The sequence below is a fragment of the Chanodichthys erythropterus genome, chromosome 13 (genome assembly GCF_024489055.1).
Source record: "Chanodichthys erythropterus isolate Z2021 chromosome 13, ASM2448905v1, whole genome shotgun sequence".
Lineage (NCBI taxonomy): Eukaryota > Metazoa > Chordata > Actinopteri > Cypriniformes > Xenocyprididae > Chanodichthys > Chanodichthys erythropterus.
In genome coordinates, this window is record NC_090233.1 from 12,368,211 (window position 1) to 12,393,849 (window position 25,639).

General features: G+C 36.8%; 1 protein-coding gene across 16 annotated transcripts in view; it reads left to right on the forward strand.

Annotated features, from left to right (window-relative positions):
* ank1a (ankyrin 1, erythrocytic a) overlaps positions 1 to 25,639 on the forward strand; it is a 100,943-nt gene that overhangs the window by 24,707 nt on the left and 50,597 nt on the right. For 10 of the 16 annotated variants that reach the window (XR_010896875.1, XM_067405957.1, XM_067405960.1 and 7 more), the window contains 24 exons: positions 2,328 to 2,525; positions 2,637 to 2,735; positions 3,456 to 3,554; positions 3,681 to 3,878; positions 4,916 to 5,014; positions 6,165 to 6,263; positions 6,581 to 6,679; positions 6,775 to 6,867; positions 6,955 to 7,027; positions 7,189 to 7,209; positions 10,984 to 11,080; positions 11,326 to 11,404; positions 11,778 to 11,893; positions 11,993 to 12,217; positions 12,310 to 12,464; positions 13,688 to 13,899; positions 17,217 to 17,421; positions 18,689 to 18,785; positions 18,908 to 19,136; positions 20,145 to 20,273; positions 21,826 to 21,945; positions 22,029 to 22,113; positions 22,258 to 22,332; positions 23,477 to 23,608. Coding sequence is in view for 15 of the 16 variants with exons in the window: in XM_067405957.1 (XP_067262058.1) it covers positions 2,328 to 2,525; positions 2,637 to 2,735; positions 3,456 to 3,554; positions 3,681 to 3,878; positions 4,916 to 5,014; positions 6,165 to 6,263; positions 6,581 to 6,679; positions 6,775 to 6,867; positions 6,955 to 7,027; positions 7,189 to 7,209; positions 10,984 to 11,080; positions 11,326 to 11,404; positions 11,778 to 11,893; positions 11,993 to 12,217; positions 12,310 to 12,464; positions 13,688 to 13,899; positions 17,217 to 17,421; positions 18,689 to 18,785; positions 18,908 to 19,136; positions 20,145 to 20,273; positions 21,826 to 21,945; positions 22,029 to 22,113; positions 22,258 to 22,332; positions 23,477 to 23,608 (3,034 nt within the window). In the remaining variant the exon portion in view is untranslated. The remainder of the gene's footprint in view (positions 1 to 2,327; positions 2,526 to 2,636; positions 2,736 to 3,455; positions 3,555 to 3,680; positions 3,879 to 4,915; positions 5,015 to 6,164; positions 6,264 to 6,580; positions 6,680 to 6,774; positions 6,868 to 6,954; positions 7,028 to 7,188; positions 7,210 to 10,983; positions 11,081 to 11,325; positions 11,405 to 11,777; positions 11,894 to 11,992; positions 12,218 to 12,309; positions 12,465 to 13,687; positions 13,900 to 17,216; positions 17,422 to 18,688; positions 18,786 to 18,907; positions 19,137 to 20,144; positions 20,274 to 21,825; positions 21,946 to 22,028; positions 22,114 to 22,257; positions 22,333 to 23,476; positions 23,609 to 25,639) is intronic. The other 6 variants (XM_067405958.1, XM_067405964.1, XM_067405959.1 and 3 more) reach the window with 6 other exon arrangements.

The following is a 25,639-nucleotide window of genomic DNA, read 5'->3' on the forward strand; positions in this document are numbered from 1 at the left end:
TCAGAATTGCGAGATATAAAGTCAGAATTGCGAGATATAAAGTCAGAATTGCGTGATATAAAGTCAGAATTGCGAGATATAGTCAGAATTGCGAGATATAAAGTCAGAATTGTGTGATATAAAGTCAGAATTGCGAGATATAGTCAGAATTGCGAGATATAGTCAGAAGTGCGTGATATAAAGTCAGAATTGCGTGATATAAAGTCAGAATTGTGTGATAAAGTCAGAATTGCGTGATATAAAGTCAGAATTGTGAGATATAAAGTCAGAATTGCGTGATATAAAGTCAGAATTGCGTGATATAAAGTCAGAATTGCGTGATATAAAGTCAGAATTGTGTGATGTAAAGTCAGAATTGCGAGATATAAAGTCAGAATTGTGTGATATAAAGTCAGAATTGCGTGATGTAAAGTCAGAATTGTTTGATATAAATTCAGAATTGCGTGATATAAAGTCAGAATTGTGAGATATAGTCAGAATTGCGAGATAAAGTCAGAATTGCGAGTTATAAAGTCAGAATTGCGAGATATAGTCAGAATTGCAAGATAAAGTCAGAATTGTGTGATATAAAGTCAGAATTGCGAGATATAGTCAGAATTGCAAGATAAAGTCAGAATTGTGTGATATAAAGTCAGAATTGCGTGATGTAAAGTCAGAATTGTTTGATATAAATTCAGAATTGCGTGATATAAAGTCAGAATTGTGAGATATAGTCAGAATTGCGTGATATAAAGTCAGAATTGCGAGATATAGTCAGAATTGCAAGATAAAGTCAGAATTGTGTGATATAAAGTCAGAATTGCGTGATGTAAAGTCAGAATTGTTTGATATAAATTCAGAATTGCGTGATATAAAGTCAGAATTGCGAGATAAAGTCAGAATTGTGTGATATAAAGTCAGAATTGCGAGATATAGTCAGAATTGCAAGATAAAGTCAGAATTGTGTGATATAAAGTCAGAATTGCGTGATATAAAGTCAGAATTGCGAGATATAGTCAGAATTGCAAGATAAAGTCAGAATTGTGTGATATAAAGTCAGAATTGCGAGATATAGTCAGAATTGCAAGATAAAGTCAGAATTGTGTGATATAAAGTCAGAATTGCGTGATATAAAGTCAGAATTGCGAGATATAGTCGGAATTGCAAGTTAAAGTCAGAATTGTGTGATATAAAGTCAGAATTGTGAGACATAAAGTCCGAATTTTGTCTTGTAATGTGCATTTGTGAGGGAAAAAACAAAATATTTTCTTAGAATTGCAAGTTTATATTTCACAATTGTTACGACCGCTAGGGGTCAGCCATAACAGAAAGGAAGCGAGTCTCAATACCAGAGAGATATCAAATTCAATAAAGTTTATTTACAATGAAAATAAGTAAGGGTTTCAACGTCAGGGGCAGACACGGCCAAAATAACAAACAAAACAATCTTCTTTTACAAACTAAATTACCTTACCAAAAAAAAAATAAAGAAAACAAAATACAACTTAACTTACCTACCTCCCTTAACCAAAAACAACGTGAAAACAATATACAAATAAATTGGCGTCTAACCCCCTACCTCCCTTAAAGTGAAAGCAATATTTACAATAGTTTTTACAGAAATATATACAGGGTTCTAGGCAAACAAGTTAGATTCGGAATTCAATAGGCGTAATCAAACAGGCAGAGATCAAATAAACCGGGTAATCAGAAATAGTAACAAATAAACAAACACTCACACCCTCCTGATACACTCACAATCTCTCTGGCACGACACTCTCAAACAAACGAACACTATAATCAATGGAAAACGAAGAACGATGGCGATAGCACAAAGTCAACGAGGCACGAGGCAAAGGCTGAGTGTTTGGGGTGGTCCTTATGTACAGGTCAGGTGCTTAGTTGGACCAATCAGTGTTTCCTGAACCATAACTGGAAACCACGCCCACCTGGAACACAGACACGACAATACACACAGAAAGAATATACACAGACAGCGACAAATGAAAAGACAAAGTACCCAGGGGTCTTAACACCCCCCTCCATAAAATAAAACATGTAACTTTATAAAATGCAATTCTGAGTTTAAATCTCACAATTCAGAGTCACAAAGTCAGAATTGTGTGATAAATGTCGCAATTACCTTTTTAATTTTTTATTTAGTGGCGTAAACAAGCTTCCATAGATAATACCTGTCTTTGTGATTTTAATAATATAAATATAATTTAAGAAATTAAAGCTTTGTTTGTTTGTTTATTTAAATTTGGTTCAATGTATCTTTTTTTTTCAGTGCAGCATGTTAATTCATGTTAAATAAAGCCTCACTTCTCGATCTTCTCCTCCATCAGGATGACCAGACGCCGCTACACTGTGCAGCCCGCATGGGCCACAACGAGATGGTGAAGCTGCTGTTGGAGCAAAAAGCAAACCCCAACTCCACCACAACAGCAGGACACACTCCACTGCACATCGCCTCCCGTGAGGGACACACACAAACTGCCAGCATCCTCCTCGACATGAACGCCCAGCTAACCAAAATGACCAAGGTACAGTGCTACCAAGACGTAAATCACCAGCCTGTTGTGTTAAAATGGATTTGGTTTTGTATTGAAACTCTCTCTTGAAACCTTGAATGCTGTTTGATTGGTGCCATGCAGAAAGGTTTCACTCCTCTTCATGTGGCAGCCAAATATGGGAAGGTGGACGTGGCAGTGCTGCTTTTAGAGAGAGGAGCCAATCCAAATGCTGCAGGCAAAGTATGAATCCTCTGCATTTATAGAATATTATTCTGTCTAATGAGTTTGGATTTCATTCTGTAGCTGTTTATATAGATAGAATTAATGGTTGACTGAAATGAGTTTTTCAACGTCTTGTATGTCAATTTGATATTCAGTAACATAGTCAGTAACTGTAATCTGATTACAATTTAACATATATCATGTTATTATACTTACTTCTTACTACCTGTCCAACAATGTTTTTAAAAGTGCACTTAAGTGTATTAAGAAAAACATATTTACGATTATGTAAATTGTAAGGTGTCCTTGTTACAGTATAATTATACATATAAGTACTGAGTAATAATAATTAACTAGATGTACTTACAATAGGGTTAGGATAAGGGTTTGGTTTAAGTTAATTGCATGTAATTATGCATAATTTATAGTTATTACTACAGTAACTACATGTAAAGTGTAACAATGACACTGTAAAATAAAGTATTACCAAAAATACTCATGAAAGTGTACTCCCTTTAAGTACACTGTAGTTGCCTTTTATTTCATAAATATTATATTATCTGCAAGTACAGTTTTTTTTAAATATACGTTTAAAATGTGAAGTACACTACAAATGCACAATCAACCCAATTAAGCATACTTCTTTTTTTAACAATGGTACTACTATTGTTTTATCATTCATATCTATTGAATTTTCATTGTGAATTATGATGATGTAAGATGCCTTCTCCTCTACAGGTTGGACTCACACCGTTGCATGTGGCCGTCCATCATAACAACCTAGATGTAGTCAATCTTTTGCTCAGCAAAGGGGGATCGCCACACAGTGCCGCTCGAGTATGACACTATTATTGCCCTGGTTAACTGTGATTACACTGCAAAAACTCCTAGTCTTAATCATTATTTTGAAGTATTTTATACTAGCCATAAGGTGCATTAACTCGCTCATTTTTTTCTCCTCAGAATGGCTATACCCCACTCCATATTGCTTCCAAACAGAACCAGGTGGAGGTAGCGAGCAGTTTACTGCAGCATGGAGCTTCTGCCAATGCTGAGTCACTGCAAGGGGTCACACCTTTACACCTAGCCTCCCAAGAGGGCCAACCAGACATGGTATTGCTGCTTATCTCAAAGCAGGCCAATGTTAATCTGGGCAATAAGGTAAACTGAACATGCAAAACAAGCCAAAACAACATAGATTTACATTTCCTTGAATACCAGTGTTTGCATGGCAGCAAAAGGAGTCATTAGAGGAGTCATATCATGAGGATTCAAATTTTCCTTGCTCATTTGAGATAAAGTAGATTGATGTACTAAGTAAGGTATAATAGATAATCATCATTATTGCAAAATAAATCCATCAGGGTGATCAGAATGCTAGCGTGAAGCAATTCATGCACTGTTTACTGTTAAATGAAGGGAAAAATAATTGTTCAAGTTGCTGCTGTTAGTATGGAGGCTTGTTTCCACCACAGATTAAAAATAAAAAGGCTTTTTTATCTCACAATTCGGACTTTATAACTTGAAATTGCGAGAAATTAGTTTATCTCTCACAATTCTGTCTTTATTTCTCAGAGTTGCGTCTTTATATCTCACAATTCAGACTTTATAAATTGCAATTACAAGTTTAAATCTCAAATTTCTGAGAAATAAAGTTAGAACTGTGAGATATAAACTAGCAATTCTGAGATCCCTTTCTGTACAAACACAGTTCAGTCATTTACGGGAGCAAAAACCACATTCTACAACCAAATTAATTCCTGGAAAATGCAGGTAGTGCCAGCCGCATTTATAAAAATTATACGCAGTGTATATGGATCCCAACTGACCAACTAGTTGTAAATGATGTATTTTAACATGCATCAGTTTCTCGCTTCTTATGTGCGGTGCAAGAACTCACAGGGAAGGTGGTACGAGCCTTGACTCATTTGTTTTACCAGATCTTGCTATGAACTAACATAAAATAACACTTTTTTTTACAAGCTGAACATGTTTACCTTTATCTCTCGACATTATAAACGGATGTATATTGTATATATAGGTTTAGGTGTAGTTATATATCTTGGCTATAAATAAACCAAGATTAGTAAATGTTATAAAGAAGTGTTGATCATTATTATTTCATTTGAACATTGTGATAGCATGCTGTATCTCTCTTTATGGCCATAAAATAACACTCGTCTGTTGTCTGTCCTCAGAGCGGTCTGACTCCTCTTCACCTTGTGGCTCAGGAGGGGCATGTTGGGATTGCTGATATACTAGTGAAACATGGGGCGTCCGTCTACGCTGCCACACGGGTAAAAACTTGCATCTTTTACAATGCAATATGTTGAGTGCACATAATGATTCACGTTATTATTGATAATAATCAATGACTATGTTTACATGTACACTAATAATGTGGTTATTTCCAATAATTAGAGCAAGAATGCAGTAAAAAATGTGGTTATTTTTACTGCCATTCTTCACATACCCCAGTGCAGGGCTGGACATTCAATTTTTTGCTCAGCAGCCACTGTGGTTAGTGGTTTTCCAAAGTTGCTAGCCGCTCAGCATTTTCACTGGCAACAATTTTGACATCGATACTATGAAGAAAAACTGCTCTATAAATATTTTTAATATTATCTCATAAATTGGCAGCAGGTATATTACACTGCTGTCACTTTAAGACCTGACGCACGGATCCATTATACTGTTACACAAGCATTTTCTTTCTCAACTGTTTACCTAAAACATCACTCAACTGGCATTTTGACATTATTTTGTGTGTATTTGACTGTTTAATCACAATAAACAGCGAAAAGAGCTCAATTTAGTACTGAGATGAGGCTTTATGTGCATGCACTTTGGGTGTGAGCACAAAATCTGTGGGAAAGAGTAAAATTATGTGCAATGCACGCAAGCCCTATAACACCAACAATATTCATCTGGAGCAAATGAAACGAGTGAATGAGGGGAGGAGGGTTTGTGTGTCGACTAGCTGTCAGAGAGATGAGAGAGAGAAAGCATAGTTGGTATCATGTATCTTTTCTGCAGAAAATTAGTATTTGGAAGCGTTACATATATTTCTGTAGCGATATCTATGTGATATTTTTGACAACACTACATTGCACTTAGTTTATTATTTCAGATGCCCTTTTAAAAGACTACAATTGAAAAATGTAAATTATATATAAAATTCAACCCACCAAAGTGGCTAGTAGAGACTGTGTTACACGCCACTGCTGAAATACACCCGTAAAAGTGTTTATATGCATGTTTATAGCAATTAAAATCAGCATACAACACATATTTTACTGTAATTATGGTTGCTAGAAGTACAAGCTTAATCGCATCAATATTGTATTTAGATGAGCAAAAGTTTAATTATGATATTGCCTAAATCTCATTATGAGGGTGCATGAAAACAGTCAATGATTCTGATCATCATTGTTGATTTCTCTTCAGATGGGTTACACTCCCCTTCATGTGGCTTGTCATTATGGCAATATCAAGATGGTCAAGTTCCTCTTACAGCAACAGGCCAACGTAAACAGCAAGACCAGGGTAAATAAAAGATCGCTTTTGCTTTGTTCAGTTGTTGCATTTTTCAAACTTTCAACTATGTCTCAGATGTTCTCACTTGGATTCCTATTCCTAGAGCAGGAATAAGAATCATTATGTTGACATTATGATGCAGTTTATGACATTGTTGATATCTGAAACTCTAGAGGAGACAAATGTGAGCGTCTTTTTCTCAAAAGACAAATCTGAGAAGCACAAGTGTTAATTTGCACTTAATTTAATCTGGTCACTCTCTAGCAGAAACACTTGACATGTTAAAGAGATCTCATTTGGGATTTTTCTTTCTGACTTTGAATTAGATGGGGTATATGCCGCTTCATCAGGCTGCTCAGCAGGGCCATACGGACATTGTGACACTTCTCCTGAAACATGGCGCACAACCAAATGAAATTACATCTGTAAGAGCACAACCACTTTTAACCGATGACCGTCATTGATATTTAAAATATGCTGGACATTGACATGAACACAAAAATATTTCCATCTCCAATAGAACGGCACATCAGCTCTTGCCATTGCAAAGCGCCTTGGATACATCTCAGTCATCGACGTGCTCAAACTGGTCACCGAAGAGACACTTACCATGGTGAGTTACACCTTTCATAATCTCATACTATGGCTGCTATAAAATAAACTTTGTCCTAATGTTTCGTAATAAACATTTCCCATTCAGTCCACGACAGAAAAACACCGCATGAGTTTCCCAGAGACAGTTGATGAGATCTTGGATGTGTCTGAAGATGAAGGTAAGCTCAGCTCTCGATTTAATTTCATGGTCTGTTATAGAGTTGTTAGTGTCTATATTTTAATTCCAAATACAAGACATACAATAGTTTGAGCTTTTTAAAAATAAAATGACCGGGAATTTAAAGAGCATCCTGAAGTAGATTCCTCTTGGTTTTTCTAGGAATTGCACAGCTAACGTTAGGTATGAATTTCCCTCTTTCTTCTTCGTGCAGTGACTTCATTTCAAGCGTACGCACAAACACATTGTCATTCTCTGGTGCACTTTGACAATTATGATGGATGTGTCATTAGCATGTGTGCATTTATGTTGATAAGCCTGAAGGTGTCTAACTATTCCTGAATCCTCTCCCACTAACCTTCTACATCTTCTTTTACATTTTCTTTCTGGAGTAGTACAGATGTTCTCAGTAAATCAGTCACACGCTGCAGTACCATTAATATAAACTTACAAACTTGTGTGACTGAAAGTTCAATGGGCCAGGAACAAAAAGTGATTCATGGTCAATATTAGAACACTGCACTGCAAAAAAGTGGGTTTTGTCTCATTGTCCAGTAACTTTATTTAAATTGAGAATCAAAATTGCAGTAAATATTAAAACATACAGAGACTATATCGTAACTCTTGTAATGCATTAAAAAACTGTATACAGTACACCTGTTGCATTCCCGGGTCTGTTCCAGTGGAGCTTAAGCTTATAAAAGAACCATAACTTAATATTTTTCAACTAAAACCATGTTGTATCTGTTCAGTAACTTCTCATTAATGAGTGAATGTGCAAAGTTTTGAATGTTACTATGTTTTTACCATGCTATTACTAAATTTACCCCCTTTTTATTTATTAAAAAACATATAAATTATTTCAAATGTAAAATTTTACAAAGTCTTACAAAGCATATCCAAAGTTAATTTTTCGTACTAAAAACTATGTATTTTTTTTAAATAAATTTTTACGTTTTTATAAATATAAAATTTTACAGTTTCAGGTCAAAATGAAGGGTTAAATTATTATTATTATAATTTTTTTACATAAGTCCTTGTTACAGTAAGTGCTGAGTAATATTAATTAACAACATGTACTTACGCTATAATTAGGGTTAGGGTTTGGTTTGCAGTTAGTTGATTGTAATTATGCATAATTAACTGTTATTACTATAGTAAGTACATGTAATATGTGTAATGAACACTGTAAAATAAACTGTTACTGTTTAGTTTTGTCTTTTTTGCCCCACTGGTAAATACTTTATACAAATTGATTATGAGGAATGCATTTAATTGAAGATATAGTCTCTGAAAGCATATGCAATTTTGCTTATCAAATAAATTTACAAGACAAAAATACTGATTAATGTCTTGTAAATATAACATTACTACATTATATTCATGTATTTGTTAAATTCTTCAGAATTATGATTGGCAAAATCAGTTATACATACCAAAGTGTCACGCCACTTCTTTTAAGAGCTTGTTGTAGAATCAGTAACTAAGAAAGTGTCATATAAAATCAGGCTTTATAATGTGGACATCACTGTATTTCAGCTCCTGGTGTAGTTATAGATATGAAATGTGTGTTTACATAATGTCCTGAAAATGTTTCACATGCATCTCACAAGGATGTACTTCACATGGCTGCCTTGTGCAAATCTAATGCATAAATTTAAGTTTCAACATTCAGTATATATATATATATATATATATATATATAGAGTATATACAATGCTATATACCTGTGCAATATATATGCCACATTTATTATAGGTGTTTATATATGTTTTACACACACACACACACACATACAGTCTATGAAAGAATTGAAGCCTGCTGAACCTTATTGCTTTTAAAATGCAGGTTTTTTGATTATGTAAAAAAGTCATTTTCTGCTCTACCAATTATAGTGTTTGTTAGCAAGACAACTTCCCAAGAGAATGACTTATAAAAGAACCTTAATAGACATAATTAAGATTAATGTCTTATTTTTAATGAAAACAAGCACAGTTTACCTATGACTATGCATTTAGCTATGAGATATCACTGAAGGCATTGTGTTTTGAAGGTCATTTGTGCCTCTGCTTTGTAGTTAATTTAGTATTATAATCACACACACACACACACACACACACACACACACACACACACACACACACACACACACACACACACACACACACACACACACACACACACACAATTGTGTGTCATTAATTTGCTTTGAAATGTTTTGTTGCAGTATGTCCATCACAAATCTTTCCCTTTTCTTCATTCTCACTCACTTGCAATTAAGTGTTGGGGAAGTTATTCCCAAAAGTAATTAGTTAATACTTACTAATTACTTTTTCAGCATTGTAATGAAACACATTTGAACAGTAATCATGTTACATGAATGAATTTCTAAAACCTATAACAACCTTTACCAGAAGGACAACACAAAGATACACCAAATTGCCCATTCTGTGTTCTTCTACTCAAATAAATTCTAATAGTTTGAAACCAACTGTTGTTTAGCTGCCACGTCAAGCGATTAAATGTAGTGTTGCTCCCATGATTAAATGTCCAATAGTTTGAGCGTGTTCACAGACTTGTCAGCCAATTGAAAGGAATCAAAATGATCATTCATTGTTGGATGTTACATGTTGTTGCAATGACACAAAGGTGATTGTGACAGGATTACTGAAAGTGATACCTTTATTAGAGTAAATAATAATCTGATTACAGTAATTCATCACTTTCCCTTTTCAAAAAAAATTTTGGAAGTACCATGGTAAAATTTATAAGATCGTGCTTTGGAATACCATGGTAATGAATGAATACCATGGTGTTTCCATAGTACTCACGTACTTAAAGGGATAGTTCACCCTAAAATGAAAATTAAGTCATCATGTACTCACCCTTGTGTTGTTCTAATGCCGTATGCCCTTCTGTCATTTTTGGACCACTGGCAGTGAATAGAGAACAGCTTCAAGCTTTTTAAAAACGACAAAAAAGTATCACAGAATGATCCCATGTGACATGTGCCGTATATTGCAAGTGTTCTCAGGGTATCCAAACCGAATTTGTATTATTTAATGAAAATCCTGACCTTGGCTGTTGGTCTTCTTTGCACTTCTCTGTTCGTGAGACTCTATTAGCACCTCAGTTCATGCCGACTCGCCCAGAAAAACACATAAGTTGTGAGAACTCAAGATGAATAAATATGCAACATGAAATACAACACCTAGAAGTACTTTCTTCACTGAGTCAAATATCACTGGACCGGATCTCTGTTTATCTGATGACAGAACGCCGGCTTATTATTGGCTGGCTCCTGCATCAGAATCAGACGCATGCGTTGTGCTGCTCACGTGAACATCTTTGGCCAATACTGAGCCGGCGTTCTGATTTTGAACGTGGAAGCGCTGCACTGTGTTTACAATATCAACAGCACAGGAGACTGTCAGGGAAGAGAAGAAATTGTTGAATAAAGTCATTATTTTTGTTTTGATTTTGCACACAAAAGTATTCTTGTCGCTTCATAACATTAAGGTTGAACCACTGCAGTCACGTGGACTATTTTAACAATGTTTTTACTACTTTTCTGGACCTCAAAAGGTGCAATGACATTGCTGCCTTTATGTGGTTCAGATACCTCTCGAATTTCATCAAAAATATCTTAATTTGTGTTCTAAATGTGAACGAAAGTCTTACGGGTGTGGAACGACATAAGGGTGAGATTAATGACAGAAATTTAAATTTAGGGTGAACTATCCCTTTAAAAAGAAGAACCTTGTTAGTACCATGGTGCTTCTTTGTTCCTGTCATAACATGTTTCACTCACTCGACGGCTCTCACTCCAATGTTATCCGCTCCATATTGTCCAATCAGTTTTCATTCTGCATTCATTTCCTCTTGATGGCACATTTAACATCCTTTCACTAAGACATCTCTTTTTTTCTTTTCTCTTCTTGTCCCTCCTTGCGGCAGGCGAGGAGCTGCTGGGGAACGAGGGTGCCAGGTATTTGAAGATGGAGGACATAAAGGACCATGATGAGGATTTCCTTTCCCCCAAGAAAGTTCTAGAGTACGAGGGATAGTTGCAGTGATGATGTTGAAGATGAATCAGATAAAACAGGAAGTAGAGGACAGCTTAATGTTAATGGAAGAAATTACGTAGAATATTTCACACAAGGTTTACTATTGTGTGAATATAGAAAAGATCAGAGCCCAAACAGACGAAAGGCCACTGAGATGAATTATGATGGGACCAAAGAACTGCCATTTCCTGATTCTTTTGTATCAGACTTATTTTTAACTTGTGTTCCTTAGGAATCATTCCCCTGCAATTCCAAGGATCCCATGTGTGTCTCCCGAAACAGTCATGCTGAAAGAACAGGATATTGAGCAGGTACACATGTGCACTGGTACATCATACATCCCACATTATAACTGGTGTCTTTAACTACTATAGTAGTTAAGATACAAATCGTTATACACAGATTTGTATAACGACATGAGTATTACATTGGTATTACAATGTAAACGTGGTTTATGAGGTCATTAAAATAATTAAAATGGTTTAAACATACCAAACAATGTTTTATTAAAAATGTTAAAATGCATAAAGTTTTCTGTGCTGAGTAGGTTTAGGGGTAGGGTTAGTTTAAGGGGATAGAATATACAGTTTGTACAGTATAAAAACCATTATGCCTATGGAATGATAAGTGCACCAACATGTGTTTGTATTTTTGTCATTTGTGTCAATATCTACACATGTACAGCAGCAGACCCCACTTCCTTTGGCCAAAGAGTACGATGAGGATTCCCTGATCCCCAGCAGTCCGGCCACAGAGACATCAGACAATGTCAGTCCGGTAGCAAGTCCCATCCACACCGGGTTAGTTTTCTGCCCCTGCCTGATACATTGATGACATTTTGGAGGAATTCAGTTCTTGAAATTGAAATATTACGAATTAATGTCCTCATGGTTCTGCAGTTTCCTGGTAAGCTTCATGGTTGACGCTCGTGGCGGCTCAATGAGAGGAAGCAGACACAACGGCCTGCGTGTCATCATACCTCCTCGCACCTGTGCTGCTCCAACCCGCATCACCTGCCGCCTGGTGAAACCTCAGAAACTCGCTACACCGCCTCCTTTGGTGGAGGGTGAGGGTCTGGCCAGCCGGATCATCTCTCTTGGTCCAGCCGGCATGCAGTTCTTGGGGTGAGGAAACCAGTTTTGACCGAAAACAAGTTTTTTTTAACAAAATTATCTTTAATTGCAAACTAACACTTTAACTCATATTGTGCCTGAAGGCCTGTGATTGTTGAGATTCCCCATTTTGCGGCTCTCGGTCGGGGAGATCGTGAACTCGTGGTCTTGAGGAGTGAGAACGGATCAGTCTGGAAGGAACATCGTAATCGTTATGGTGACGAGGTCCTGGAGACCATCCTCAATGGCATGGATGAAGGTGTGTACTAACTGTTGCTGCAATTTAAAGTGATAACCAAAATTTGGTTACACTGTATTGACAGTTTAACATTTGCTGTTAAATTATAGCAAATATTATATATTATAGCTGTAGATTTTCGGATGCATTTCCTTCAGATACAGAGGAAAAAAAGTGAAAAGTGAAAGTAATAATAATATTGTAATTACCAACAGTAATGTGAATTATCCTACATGGGTAATTAAATCCAGAATAAATTAAATTATGTATAAATAATAAATATCTTATACAATTTATTCATAACAATTATTTATTCAAATTAATAATTAATTATCAATAGTGATTAACTCTTTCCCCGCCAGAGTTTTTTATTTAAGTTGCTAGCAACCGCCCACATTTTCCACAAACATTTCATGGCCCCGCAGAATATTTTGTTGTATGGATATCTGAACATGCGATGTGTCAAAAAAAGAACAGACCCTCTGCTTTAAAAAAAAAAAATACAAAAAAAATGTATTGTAGCTTCACACATTCTTTTTTAACAACACTTGAATGTGGGTAAGTTTCATAAAAAAGCAACATTTTGAAATATAGCTGGGACCAAGCCCCGGCACCACTGCCACCCCGGTGGCTTAAGGAAACCAGTGCACGTCAGGCAACATACAATCTTAATTTAATTTAAATCAAACAATGATTTTACATGATATGAGGCACTTCCGGTTTCCCTTTTTTATCATTACTTTAACCCCTCACCATGGCAACACTTTTCGAGATATCTTATAATCATTCGCAATTTAGCATATTCAGTGTCTTTGTTTCATGTTGACTGAGTTTGATGGTAAGGCGAGTTTATTTATATAGCACATTTCATACACAATGGTAATTCAAAATGCTTTCCATGAAAAGGAAACAAAAAAGAATAAAAATGGAATGAAAAGGAAACAAATACACAAGAATAAAAATGTAATACCTAGGAAATAAAAGTAACAATAAAGCAAAGAATACCCCAATCTGAAGAGTAAGTGAGTTTCACTCAGAATATTTGTTGTATGTATATATATATATATTTTTTTTTCTCTTCCCCATATTGGCTGTCTTTCTCTGTGGTTTTCTCTCGGCACCTAAATGTCAGACTGTTTGATCTGTTCTGTATAAAAAAATCCTGTTTTTGACTTTTATGTATTCAGTGAACTGTGGTCATGTTGTTCATTCATTGTCTTTTCTCTGTTGACGGTGTGCTGAAGACCTTGAGAGTCAGGAGGAACTCGGGAAGAAAAGGATCAGGCGGATCATCTCGACCGACTTCCCTCTCTACTTTGCTGTGGTGTCCCGTATCCAGCAGGAGAACGATCTGATTGGCCCAGAAGGGGGTTCTCTCACCAGTAAGCTGGTGCCATTGGCCCAGGCCAGTTTTCCCGAGACAGCTGTCACCAAGCGTGTCCGTCTTGGACTGCAGGTGAGATGGGAGGATGATGAGGAGGAAGATGTGATGGAAAATGGAGGAAGCTTATCTCCTGCATATTACCATAATGTATCTGGCAGCTTTTAGATCTTTTGTTTTTGTTTTGTTTTGTTTTTCCTGTTTGGTCACGAGGCATAAAACATTACCAAACATCTCATCTTTCATTTTCTCAAATTGAATTATGACTTGGGATCAGCTAATTTAACCTTGTTCTTTTGGAATGTGAATGAATGTAATTTTGTAAGTTGCTTGGTGATGGTAAATAAGAATGATGAAGTGTGATATAGTGTGGTATCTTTCTACTTCCTGCTTGGATTAAAACATAGGTTATTTCTAAAGATCAACAGATATATAGACATATTTACAGTGCACTAGTGTTGTCAAAAGTACAGACTTCGATACCAAGTCGATACTGAAATTTTAAAAATGTGACGCGTTGAGCGGATTCATAAACACCTCTGATTGGCCTTTGTGTTCACGTGCTCAATATACAGATATGTCTGTGATTGGCTACAATGATCAATGCTTCAAAAATATGTTGTCAGCAGCCATCTTTGATGCTGAGTGCTTACACAGATACACACAAGAGCGTTTGAAAGCAGGACCAGTTCGCCGAAAGACGGTCTGCTGCTTTCAAACGCTCCCACTCTCACTTTCAAAAGGCTTTCAAATTCAAAAACCTCTGCGTGCTTTCAAACGCTCCCATGCGTTGATCATTTTAGCCAATTACAGACATGTATGTTGAGCTTGTGAACACAATGGCCAATCAGAGGTGATGCTCAAAGCATCACATTTTTTAAAATTTCAGTACCGACTTGGTATCGAAGTCGGTACTTTTGACAACATTACTGTGCACTAGCATAAAAACAGAGAAAAAGTTGAGAATGGATGGAACATTTGTTTGAATATTTTATGGTAATAGCAGGTTTTGTTTGAGGAAGTTGTAAGTTGAGGAGGGTAAAAAAAGCAAGCTGAAGCTTATTAAAATTGAGAGTAATAATTGGATGATGACTTTTTTTCTGTACTATTGAAAATATCTGAAGCACCTTATATAAACAATCTTTCATAAGATTAAATGTCTTACTGATTTACTGAAATTTTTATTAGATTTTTTTAAAAACTTTATTAGCTACACAAACATTTTTAATGCAATTTTATATTTTAAATGTCAAAACCTGGATCTTAGAATGAAATGATTCAATGGTCTCATGCATGTGTTTTACTTTTGTGTTTTCTTTTGCTCTGCAAGTGTAACAACCAGCTCATACCAAAGCTGATTTTTTAAATTGTTTTTAACCCATCATATGTTTAGTCATTTATATAATTTGTTACATTATTATTTCTACTGTTTACGTCTTTGTGAGAAGTGACCTAATAATCTAATAATTTAAATGTATTGACAAACTTGATCAGTTCTCATTGTGCTGAATTATAAACAATACATTTGAAAACACTGGAAATCAGGAAATCAGTTATTGCAAAGTGTCATGAAATGAAATTACCCTTAAAGGGGTTAGTTTACCCAAAAATTAAAATTATCCCATTTACTCACCCTCAAGCTATCATAGGTGTAGATCTTTCACTTTTATTATATTACATACATTATCGGAGATATATTTAAAAATATCCTGGCTCCTCCAAGCTTTATAATGGTTGTGAAGGGGGGCCAGATTTTGAAGCACAAAAAATGCATCCATCCATCATAAAAATAATCCATACGGCTCCAGGGGGTTAATTCTGAAGCGAAGCGATGGGCTTTTGTAAGCAAAATATCCATATTTAAAACTTTATTAGCTATAATAACTAGCTTCCAGCAGACAGCCATACACATCGATTTGTGGCGGAAAAGTAACCTTTGACCTGACACATGATGTAATGATGGATAGAGCAAAACAAAACACATTCATGAATTATAAGTTTAAAATGATCATTTTTAAAGAGAAATGTTGGAGTATTTCTATATAAGAGAAGAGGAGCTTTAGTTTGTTGCACAGCCCTGTTTGTTTGAACCGCGAGAGTCGTCTGAGCTTACGATACTCCTACATCCTGCATCATACATCATGTCACGAGTTACTTGCCGCAAGTTTACTTGTGTGGTATGTGTACAGTTATTTCAATTTATAAAGTTTTAAATATGGATATTTTTTTTTTTACAAAATCCCACTTTGCTTCAGAAGGCCTTTATGGAGAAAGCCATATGGATTATTTTTATGATGGATAGATGATTTTTTTTTTATTTTTTTTTTTGGCTTCAAAATTTGGCCCTCCTTCACAACCATTATAAAGCTTGGAAGAGCCAGGATATGTTTTAATATATCTTCGATTGTGTTTGTCTGAAAGAAGATAATCATATACACCTAGGATAGCTTGAGGGTGAGTAAATTCATTTTTGGGTGCACTATCCCTTTAATAGTTTGTATATTTTTCCATAATAACTTTTATTTCATAGTTATTGTTTCATATTTGCACTCAGTTTGTTAGAGATTCTTCTCTTATTTTTGGAAGATTTGTAGCAGATAGCTCAGGTTGGTTGAATGAAACTGAGCCACAGATTATTAATTCAACAGCAGTATGAACTTTGAACCACAATACTCTTTAAACAAGGTCCGTGTGAAATACTTTCTATCTAATGTTGCTTAATTTCATCTCTCCTGATCCAATGAATACCCAAATATGCATTTTTTTTTTTTTTTTTTTTTTTTTTTTTTTTACAAATGTACGTTTTATTTATAATTCATTCTAATGTGAGAACTGTCCAAGGATTTGAATGTTTTAATGTAGTCATATTAACTGCAGTATAGCACACCTGACAACTTAATTTATGAATCATTGTAAATAAATAACTTGATGATTATAATGAACTGCACACTCAAAGATCTTCAGAAGCTTTACAAATATACAGGGTCAAATTGTTGTCTGTGTGTTTAGTTTCTACTGAAAGTGAATCAGTTTTGCATCAGCTTTGGTTCAATGTTTGTAACACATTTCCATGAATAAATAAGACTGATTGACAAGCTAAATTTGGTGTGAAATGATTGCAATAATTAGGAAATGGAAATATATAGTAAGATCTTTTCTATCTATTCTTTCCCCTGATTTCTTCTCATGAAAAATTTGTTTGTTACACATTTTCGAACCCCCCCTTTTATTCATCCATCTATTCATTTATAAATATACCATTACTCACGCTTCCAAATGTATTTCTTCATGTTTGACACTCATTCCATTTTCTTCTCTTTCACCTTTGCTCTTCTTTTACTCTGCTCTTCCACACTGTTTTGGTCTTCTCCCCCTCCATCCTCGACCCTCAGGCCCAGCCGGTCCCAGATGAGCTGGTGGCCAAACTTCTGGGGAACCAAGCCACGTTCAGCCCTGTGGTGACCGTAGAGCCTCGGCGACGCAAGTTTCACCGTCCCATTGGCCTGAGGATCCCGCTGCCTCCCTCCTGGAGGGACAGTCCGCGGGACACCGGCGAGGGCGACACCACCAGCCTCCGCCTGCTCTGCAGTGTCATCGGTAACAAGACATATCACATTTTTACATTGCAAAAAATCAATTTCTTAATCATTATTTTCTGGTGAAAAATCAAAACATCCTTAAAACGAGATCATTTAAAATTATGTATGTTTATTTTTCTTATTCTATTAGATATTTCTTTCTGCATTCAGATATATACAATTGCAAAACAGTGTTTGTATTAACTACAACTATTAAAAATATTTTTTGTTCATTGCAATAAAGCTAAAATAAAATTAAATCTAAGTATTAAATAGATAAAACCTAAAAAGGCCTTAAAAATTTAACAAAAAATTTACTAACTGAAACTAAATACTAAATTACTAAAACTGAAATACAAATAAATTAAAGCTAAAATATAAATATAATATATAAAATAAATATAAAAAAACTAATAAGTACATAACACATTTTCCAAAACCTAAAATAAAATTAAACTGAAAACTAAAAAAGCTAATTCTACATATTCATACATACTATAATAGTATATAAATAATAATATTGTTGCATATGCATTACAGTTTTGCTTTTTAATTTTCTTATTTTAGGTTTTTTATTAGATAAATACTGATTGAAAGGAGTTTATATCACTTTATGTAATAAAACAGGGAAATTGTAAATAAAAAGTAATGATTACAAATATATGTATAGGAAACAATAGTTACTAATTTAAAGGTGATGTAGTGTGTCGTTTTAAATGTTAAAATATTTTCTCCTATCCCAGTTTAATGTGCAAATACATAGTTTGACTTGTGACTCTTTAAAATATTAATTTTAGAGATGAATGATGGCTTAAATCATATGGCTTAAGTAATGAGACAAGATTTTTACTCAGATTATATAAAAATGATCATTAATCACAATTTTGAATATATATTATATATATATATATATACAGCTATGGAAAAAATTAAGAGACCACTCCAAGTTCAGAAATCAATGTTAAGTGGTCTCTTAATTTTTTCCATAGCTGTATATATATTCAAGTACCATCATTTTAAAACCACATATTAAAAATGAGAAAAAAAAAAATTTGTATGTGGGGTTTGACGTCCCATGATGCAAAGGAAATCACAGTAATTTACTGTAAGGAGAATTTGCATTATTGTATTGGGTTATATATAGTAAATAACTGTACAAATTACAGAAATGTCTAACAAATGGGACACCCAGGCAAGGTTTTTTGTAAGCCCCTTTAAGAGTTTTATATACTGTATATATAGTGTATTGCATATATATTTTCACCTGAATTACTCATATTTCATAGGTGGCACAGCTCCTGCTCAGTGGGAAGATATAACTGGCACCACCAAACTTATATATGCCAATGATTGTGCCAGTTTCACCACCAATGTCTCTGCCCGGTAAGACATCACTGAGTACCATAATCAGTACATCACATGTTAGTTACTCTATGTAATTCTCAATGAGTGTTGGTATTATTTGTCCTTAATAATCACTCAAAATATGTGTTGCTCTCCCACAGTTTCTGGCTGGCAGACTGTCCTCGGACTGCAGAGGCTGTGTCCTTTGCCAACCTACTGTACCGCGAGCTGTCAGCTGTGCCGTACATGGCCAAGTTTGTAGTTTTTGCAAAGATGAATGAAGCCAGAGAGGGTCGCCTCCGTTGTTATTGCATGACTGATGACAAAATGGACAAAACCCTGGAGCAGCACGAGAACTTTTCGGAAGTGGCTCGTAGCAGAGACATTGAGGTCATGTGATAGTGTGTTACGTACTTCATATAGACAATACATCTTTGTCTATGTGTTTACAGCAAGTGGCATTATTTCTGCAGTAATAGATTTAAACCTAAAAACAGAAAGTAAATATGAAGTAAAAATGGACCCTGCTAAAGTTGGCTTGAAAAGGAAGTCTTTTCTTCTCTATTGTGCCGTATATCCGAGTGAAACTGCTTTCCAAACAAGAACAAATGTAGGGCGGGGCTTGATTTTGTCCATGGGGATTTGATTGGATGGTTGTAGTTTGCTATTGGTGGATCTTATGTAAGTGACAGGTTGCCCCGCCCTTGTGCATGAATTAAAAAATAATGATGTGCACGGATAAATCCTTTATTATAAAGACCGCAGTATGCCATAATAAAACAAGATCTGTCAATTTTGATTTCATGGTGACTTTAATACACATTCTTACTGTACCTGATTCATCAGTGCACGATTCTCCAAATCAAAGTACTAACAATAATAATTGTTTTACTAACTTTTTATGGAAATATAGTAACATGTTCTACCATTGAAACTTTCAGCTGGCATCACCAAGACCACACACAAAAAATGGTAACATCTAAATTAACTGATTGTATTTTATGAATAAAATTTAGTTTTGTTGGTATAAATTTATGTTTTTAGTTTGATTCAGCTATATATAATAACATGTAAGGTAGCAATTGCAGGATATTGGAGAAAATATCATCAACCAATAGCCAGATAGGTGAAACAAGCATCTCTCCATAATCGAACGCAAAATTGCATTTGAGGTTTGGCTCCATTCCTGAATGGAGAACCAACTTTTCACAATCCAATCAAATCCGCATAGATAAAATCCAAACCTACAATTGAATATTCTGAAATACGTGACATTACAGAAATAAATGTGTTGCTAATAATGTTTCATGTTGATATTGTCAAATGTGATTGATTTAGGATGCATCTATTGTAAATCTGCTGTAACCCTAAATATAGTACTTGGTATTTGTTCTGTAGGTGATGGAGGGAATGCCACTGTATTTGGAGTGTTCAGGAAACTTGGTTCCCATAAGGAAGGCTGCCCAGCAGCCCCGCTGCTTCAGCTTCCAAGCCTTCAGAGACAACAGACTGCCTGTGTCTGTCAAGGTAAAGTCATCACACCCTGCTCTAATGCTCAAGAATTCATTATTATTGATTACAAAATAGATTTTTTCACCCATAGTGAATTTAGGTTTTGTTTGTTCTTTAGTTATGGTGTGAGTGTTCCAGTAGATCTACACCAGAATGATGTGACCTATAATGTGCAAAAGTTATAAAATGAACAGAAATGGTTCACTCAACATTTCTTTTTCTTCTACAGAACACAAAATTCTACAATTCTCTCTTTTCCAAACTAAATTAAAGAAGACAGTGACCAAGGGCTGTCAAGCTTCATGAAGTATTTGTGTATGGAACCGACCGAAATTGACATTGAGAAAATCTGAAAATCTCATTCATACTTGAACATATTCAAATTCTGTCCTTTTTGTAGCTTCACACCCCATGGTCACCAAATGCTTTCATTGAACTTAAGAAAGAAACAAGGAAGTAGACATTCTGCAAGGGCTAATCTTAATTTTCATTTTGATATGTATGATAATATTTTACATAATATATGAAATTTTGATGTATAATAAAGGATATGAATAAAAAAAATTGGTAACGCTTTATTTTGATGGTCTGTTGACTATAAGTAACGTTGCACCTATTTATCAACTAGCTCTTGTTTCCACCTGGTATTAAGATGCGTTTTGGTTGATTGGATCACACGTAGACAAGGGAGAAACATTCACGTTTACACCTGGTGTTTTAATCTGTCTCTTTTGTCCACTTTCAACCACTTCTGTCCTGATTTCTTCGAGGGGAGGGTGGAGATGATAACATACAGAGAGCATTAGCTTTTGTTTCTGCTCTGATAGCCGCAAGACCGGCCGAACGCTGTGAGTGTGTATTAGAAATCAGGAATGGTGAGAGAACATTGTGCTTGGTACGTTTTTCATCTTCAAACCAAACTTGGGTCTGCGGAAGACAAAGTTTGGCTAGTGCACTTCACATAATGTTTACACATTAGTTCAGTCGGAGGAGAGTAGGCGGTCTTAAGTGACTGTTTGAACACATTCAATGAGCGTTTACACTACGAAAGCAATCCGGTTGAATGAGTTTTTGACTACCTCTGGAAGTGGTCGAAAGTGGACAAGCTCAAAATGTTTTAGACCCCGTTTACACCTGTATTTAGCGTCGTCCACTTGTGATCCGATCAACCAAAATGGATCTTGATACCAGTTGGAAACATGGCTTTAGAGTATTAGTAGACCGTCTCCTCTTAATATCTGCTAACACTTTATTTTGATGCTCCCCATCAGACATTCTACTGACTTCTATAAGTAACTTTGCAAGTACACGTCATCTTATTCTAACCCTAACCCTACTAGTCTACTAATATTCTACTAATGAGAGTTAGTAGTCATGTAGGTGCAACCTTACTTATAGTCAGCATGATGTGTAAAATGGACCATGAAAATAGAGTGTAGCCAAAAAATTTATCACAAAATAATTTATGACTCAAAACAGGAACCCATGCTTGGCTAAAATGTAATATTCATGAACAAATAATTGCCTGTATCATCACATGTTCATAGTATATCCACTTCTTTCCCAGGTGAGGGACAGCAGTAAAGACCCCTCTGGCTTTTTGTCCTTCTTGCGCAAATCAACCAAATACGAAGATAGTCAACATGTGTTGTGCAACCTCAACGTTACCATGCCACCATGCATTAAGGTAATACAAAGGTCAAAAATAGGTCACTGTTTATAACACTCATATATTTGTTCTCTAACAGCGCGTTTATTTCTTTATGACAGATCATAGGAAGCGATGAGCGAAGGAGGACTCTGACACCTTTGGCTCTGAGAGAAAGATACAGTGCTCTGAATGAACCAGCCATGGGTAAGATTGCTCCCTCACTGACACCTCCTGCATGTTTAGCCCCCAAATCTCATACAACCTTTGCCTGACCCTGCTTTGAATAAGATGTGAGCTGCAGCATCAGATTGCTGAACTCTTGAGCCAATGATGGTCTGGTTTCTGCAGCATCACTGAGCGCCATGGAAAGGACGGAGTTAAAGATGGCTTTAATAGCTGAACAGCTAGGCCTGAGCTGGGCTGGTGAGTGTGTGGGTTTGGATGCTCTTCTTTTGCTTAACAAGCGTGTTGCTTAACTGGCCATGTCTTGTCAAGGCATATCTGGATGTCACCTCTGCTATATAGAGAATTCAAAATGTTTTGACAAGTCATTTACTTTAAGATCCAAATTTACCTCAAGGACATTTCACCTTGTCTAGCATGTGCAGATGATATTAAATATTGACTTTGGCTTAATTTTTTGGCTTTACAAGAGATCATTTTGCACAAGCATAACTTTTTCATGCTATAGGGGCTTCATTCAAGGGCCTATTCATGCAACTTAATTAACTGTTGAATTAATTGACAAATCACTAATTAATGAATGATAAAAAGTTATTGTATAAACAGATAAATTATATAGTTCCACAAATTAAAAATAATGGGATGAGTAATAGTAAACAATTAATTATAATTATTGCAATTGATTATTTAAGCACTTCTCATTGCATTCAGTCTTTAAACTAACTTAAATTTAGTAGATTCTTATAAGTAGATGATATATATAGTTTCGTTAGTTTAGTCACTTTAGTTGTACATTATGTTGATTGTGAATGCACAATGATTGGAAGGAGACGTGTCAGATCATGTCAAACACTTTCATATCATATCTGCAAATAAATGCACATTTTTCTTATTTTAAAGCAGTTCCATTGCCTGCAGTGTTTGTCAATACACCCTCTCTTTTCTACACATAATTAATCTTCAAGAGCTAAATATGCCAATTTTAACATGTTTTTTGAACCTAATGACCTTGCGTATTTTTCAAGAAAACAGGCTAGCACTGGTGTAACAGTAGAGCAGAAATACAGACATAAAACATAAATCTATGAAGAAAAAAAAGAAGAAAATAAATATGCGAAGCTTCTCAACATGTTAGTTTTGTCTGCTTGTTTTTATTTTCACACTGATTTCTTTGATTGTTGATTATCTGTGTATCCACCAATTTATACAATTCATATGTGATTGATTATTGATTTGTCAGTTTATTAATACAAAAGTGTGACAAATTTAGCCCTCATACTTCAGTAAATCATGCTTTAGTCTAAAATGAGTCACTTAATAGTGAAGGAACAAATTTATTCCATTCATGCCAGCACATAATGTATCATATCTAATTCCTGTACAGAGTTGGGACGTGAACTGCAGTTTAATGTAGATGAAATAAATAAGATCCGTGTGGAGAATCCCAACTCCCTTTTAGAGCAGAGCTCAACACTGCTCAACCTGTGGGCTGCTCGAGAGGGGAAGAGAGCCAAAAGTGAGTGCCACAGTGTCCATTCACTATGATCCTATTAGCATACCTAAATTATTTGCGAGCAAATGTTACCGTATTCATCTGTCTCATGTGACGTAACTGTATGGAAAATGCTGCCATATTTGTTGCTAAACATATCAGCATGCTTCTAATCTGCAGTGCAGAGTTATCAAAAATTTTTGTTTCAGTTAATAAAACTTCACAAAGTGAGTGCCCAAATTGCTGGAATGCAAATTAGCTGCCTTGCTGCGCTTCAGGCCCTCCCCTTATCATGCAGTCTCCACCCCTCTACCCTCCCACCTTACCATGGCTTTCCACACTCCCATTTCCGAAGCCTTTTCAGATCAGAGGTGTACATAGCTGTTGCTGAAATAGGAGGATTTCATGCCACTTCAAGGCCATGCTCCACTCATCGTCTTGGGATGTCACATCTATTGACTGTATTTCCAAAAATCTCAGTGATTAGGTTGGAATTAATATAATCAGGGCTTGACATTAACTTTTTTTGCTCACCAGCCACTGTGTCTGGTGGTTTTCCAAAGATACTAGCCACTCAGCATTTTCACTGGCCACAATTTTGACATCGATACCATGGGGGAAAACTACCATATACGTAGATATTTTTAATATTATCTCATAATTTGGCAACAGGTATATTAGGCTGCTGTCACTTTAAGACTTGACACACAGACCCATTACTGTTACTGTTACGAATGGGAGGCTCAGGCTGGAGATCCAAGTGCAGCGTTTATTAAAGTAGAGTGGTCGTACAGGCAGGGTCAAAACAGGAACAAACAGGAACAGTGAGGAATCGTAGTCAAGTGACAGGCAAAGATCAGGACAGGCAGCAATGGGTCAAAAAACAGGAAACAGGCAGTAACGGCAACAGGGAACAGGCAGACAGGGAATACAGGGAAACGCTCGGAATTGCAACAACAGTTAAACAATACTTCGCGGTGAGGTGGTGTGTTTGGAAGTCCTTTATAGTCCTGTTAATGAGCAGCAGCTGGGTGTGGTAATCAGTGTGGTGTGCTAGGGTGGATGTGGCAACAGGTGATTGGTGTGAAGTGAACATGTGACTGACAGGGAGAATTGTGTGAAGTGTAGTCCGGGGAGTGACAGGAACAGACGGTGATCGTTACATTACGCCCCCCTCCCGGAAGGCGCGTCCTCGCGACGTAAAGGAACAGCTAGGGGGGGGGGGGGGGGATTGGGGTGCATTGGAGATCTAACAGCAGCCGGGAACGGGATCTCCAATGCAGCCCCAGGGACTAAGGCAGCCACGGTGGATCAGGTGGCTCGGGCGGCCACGGCAGGTCAGGTGGCCTGGGCGGCCACGGCAGGTCGGGTGGTTCAGACAGCCACGGCAGGTCAGGTGGCTCGGGCGCCACGGCAGGTCAGGTGATTCGGACAGCCACGGCAGGTCAGGTGGCTCGGGCGGCCACGGCAGGTCAGGTGATTCGGACAGCCACGGCAGGTCAGGTGGCTTGGACGGCCACGGCAGGACAGAGTCCATACATGGCCCTAGTGGCCTACAGTCCATGAATGGCCATAGTAGTTCAGAGGCCCTTAAAGGCCATAGTTGAGCAGGGTCCCCACCCACAAGCTCCCCACCCCTAGGTATACTGCCCCCCCCCCAAAAAGTTCTTGGGGAAATCAAGGGAGGCATTGGCGGGTTCATGGGCAAGGAGCTCGGCTGGCGCCAGCAGGGCAGATGGCCTGAGCGGCAGCAGTAGAGCAAATGGTCCAGGCGGTGGTGGCAGGGCCGACCAAGGCTGCTCTGTGGCCTTATCAAGGAGAGCGGGCAGTTCGGTGACGGCCTCCATGGCCGTATCAAGGAGAGCGGGCAGTTCGGTGACGGCCTCCATGGCCGTATCAAGGAGAGCGGGCAGTTCGGTGACGGCCTCCATGACCGTATCAAGGAGAGCGGGCAGTTCGGTGACGGCCTCCATGGCCGTATCAGGGAGAGCAGACAGCTCCGAGACGGCAGCGGGCTCGGGCTGCTCCGGGACGGCAGCGGGCTCGGGCTGCTCC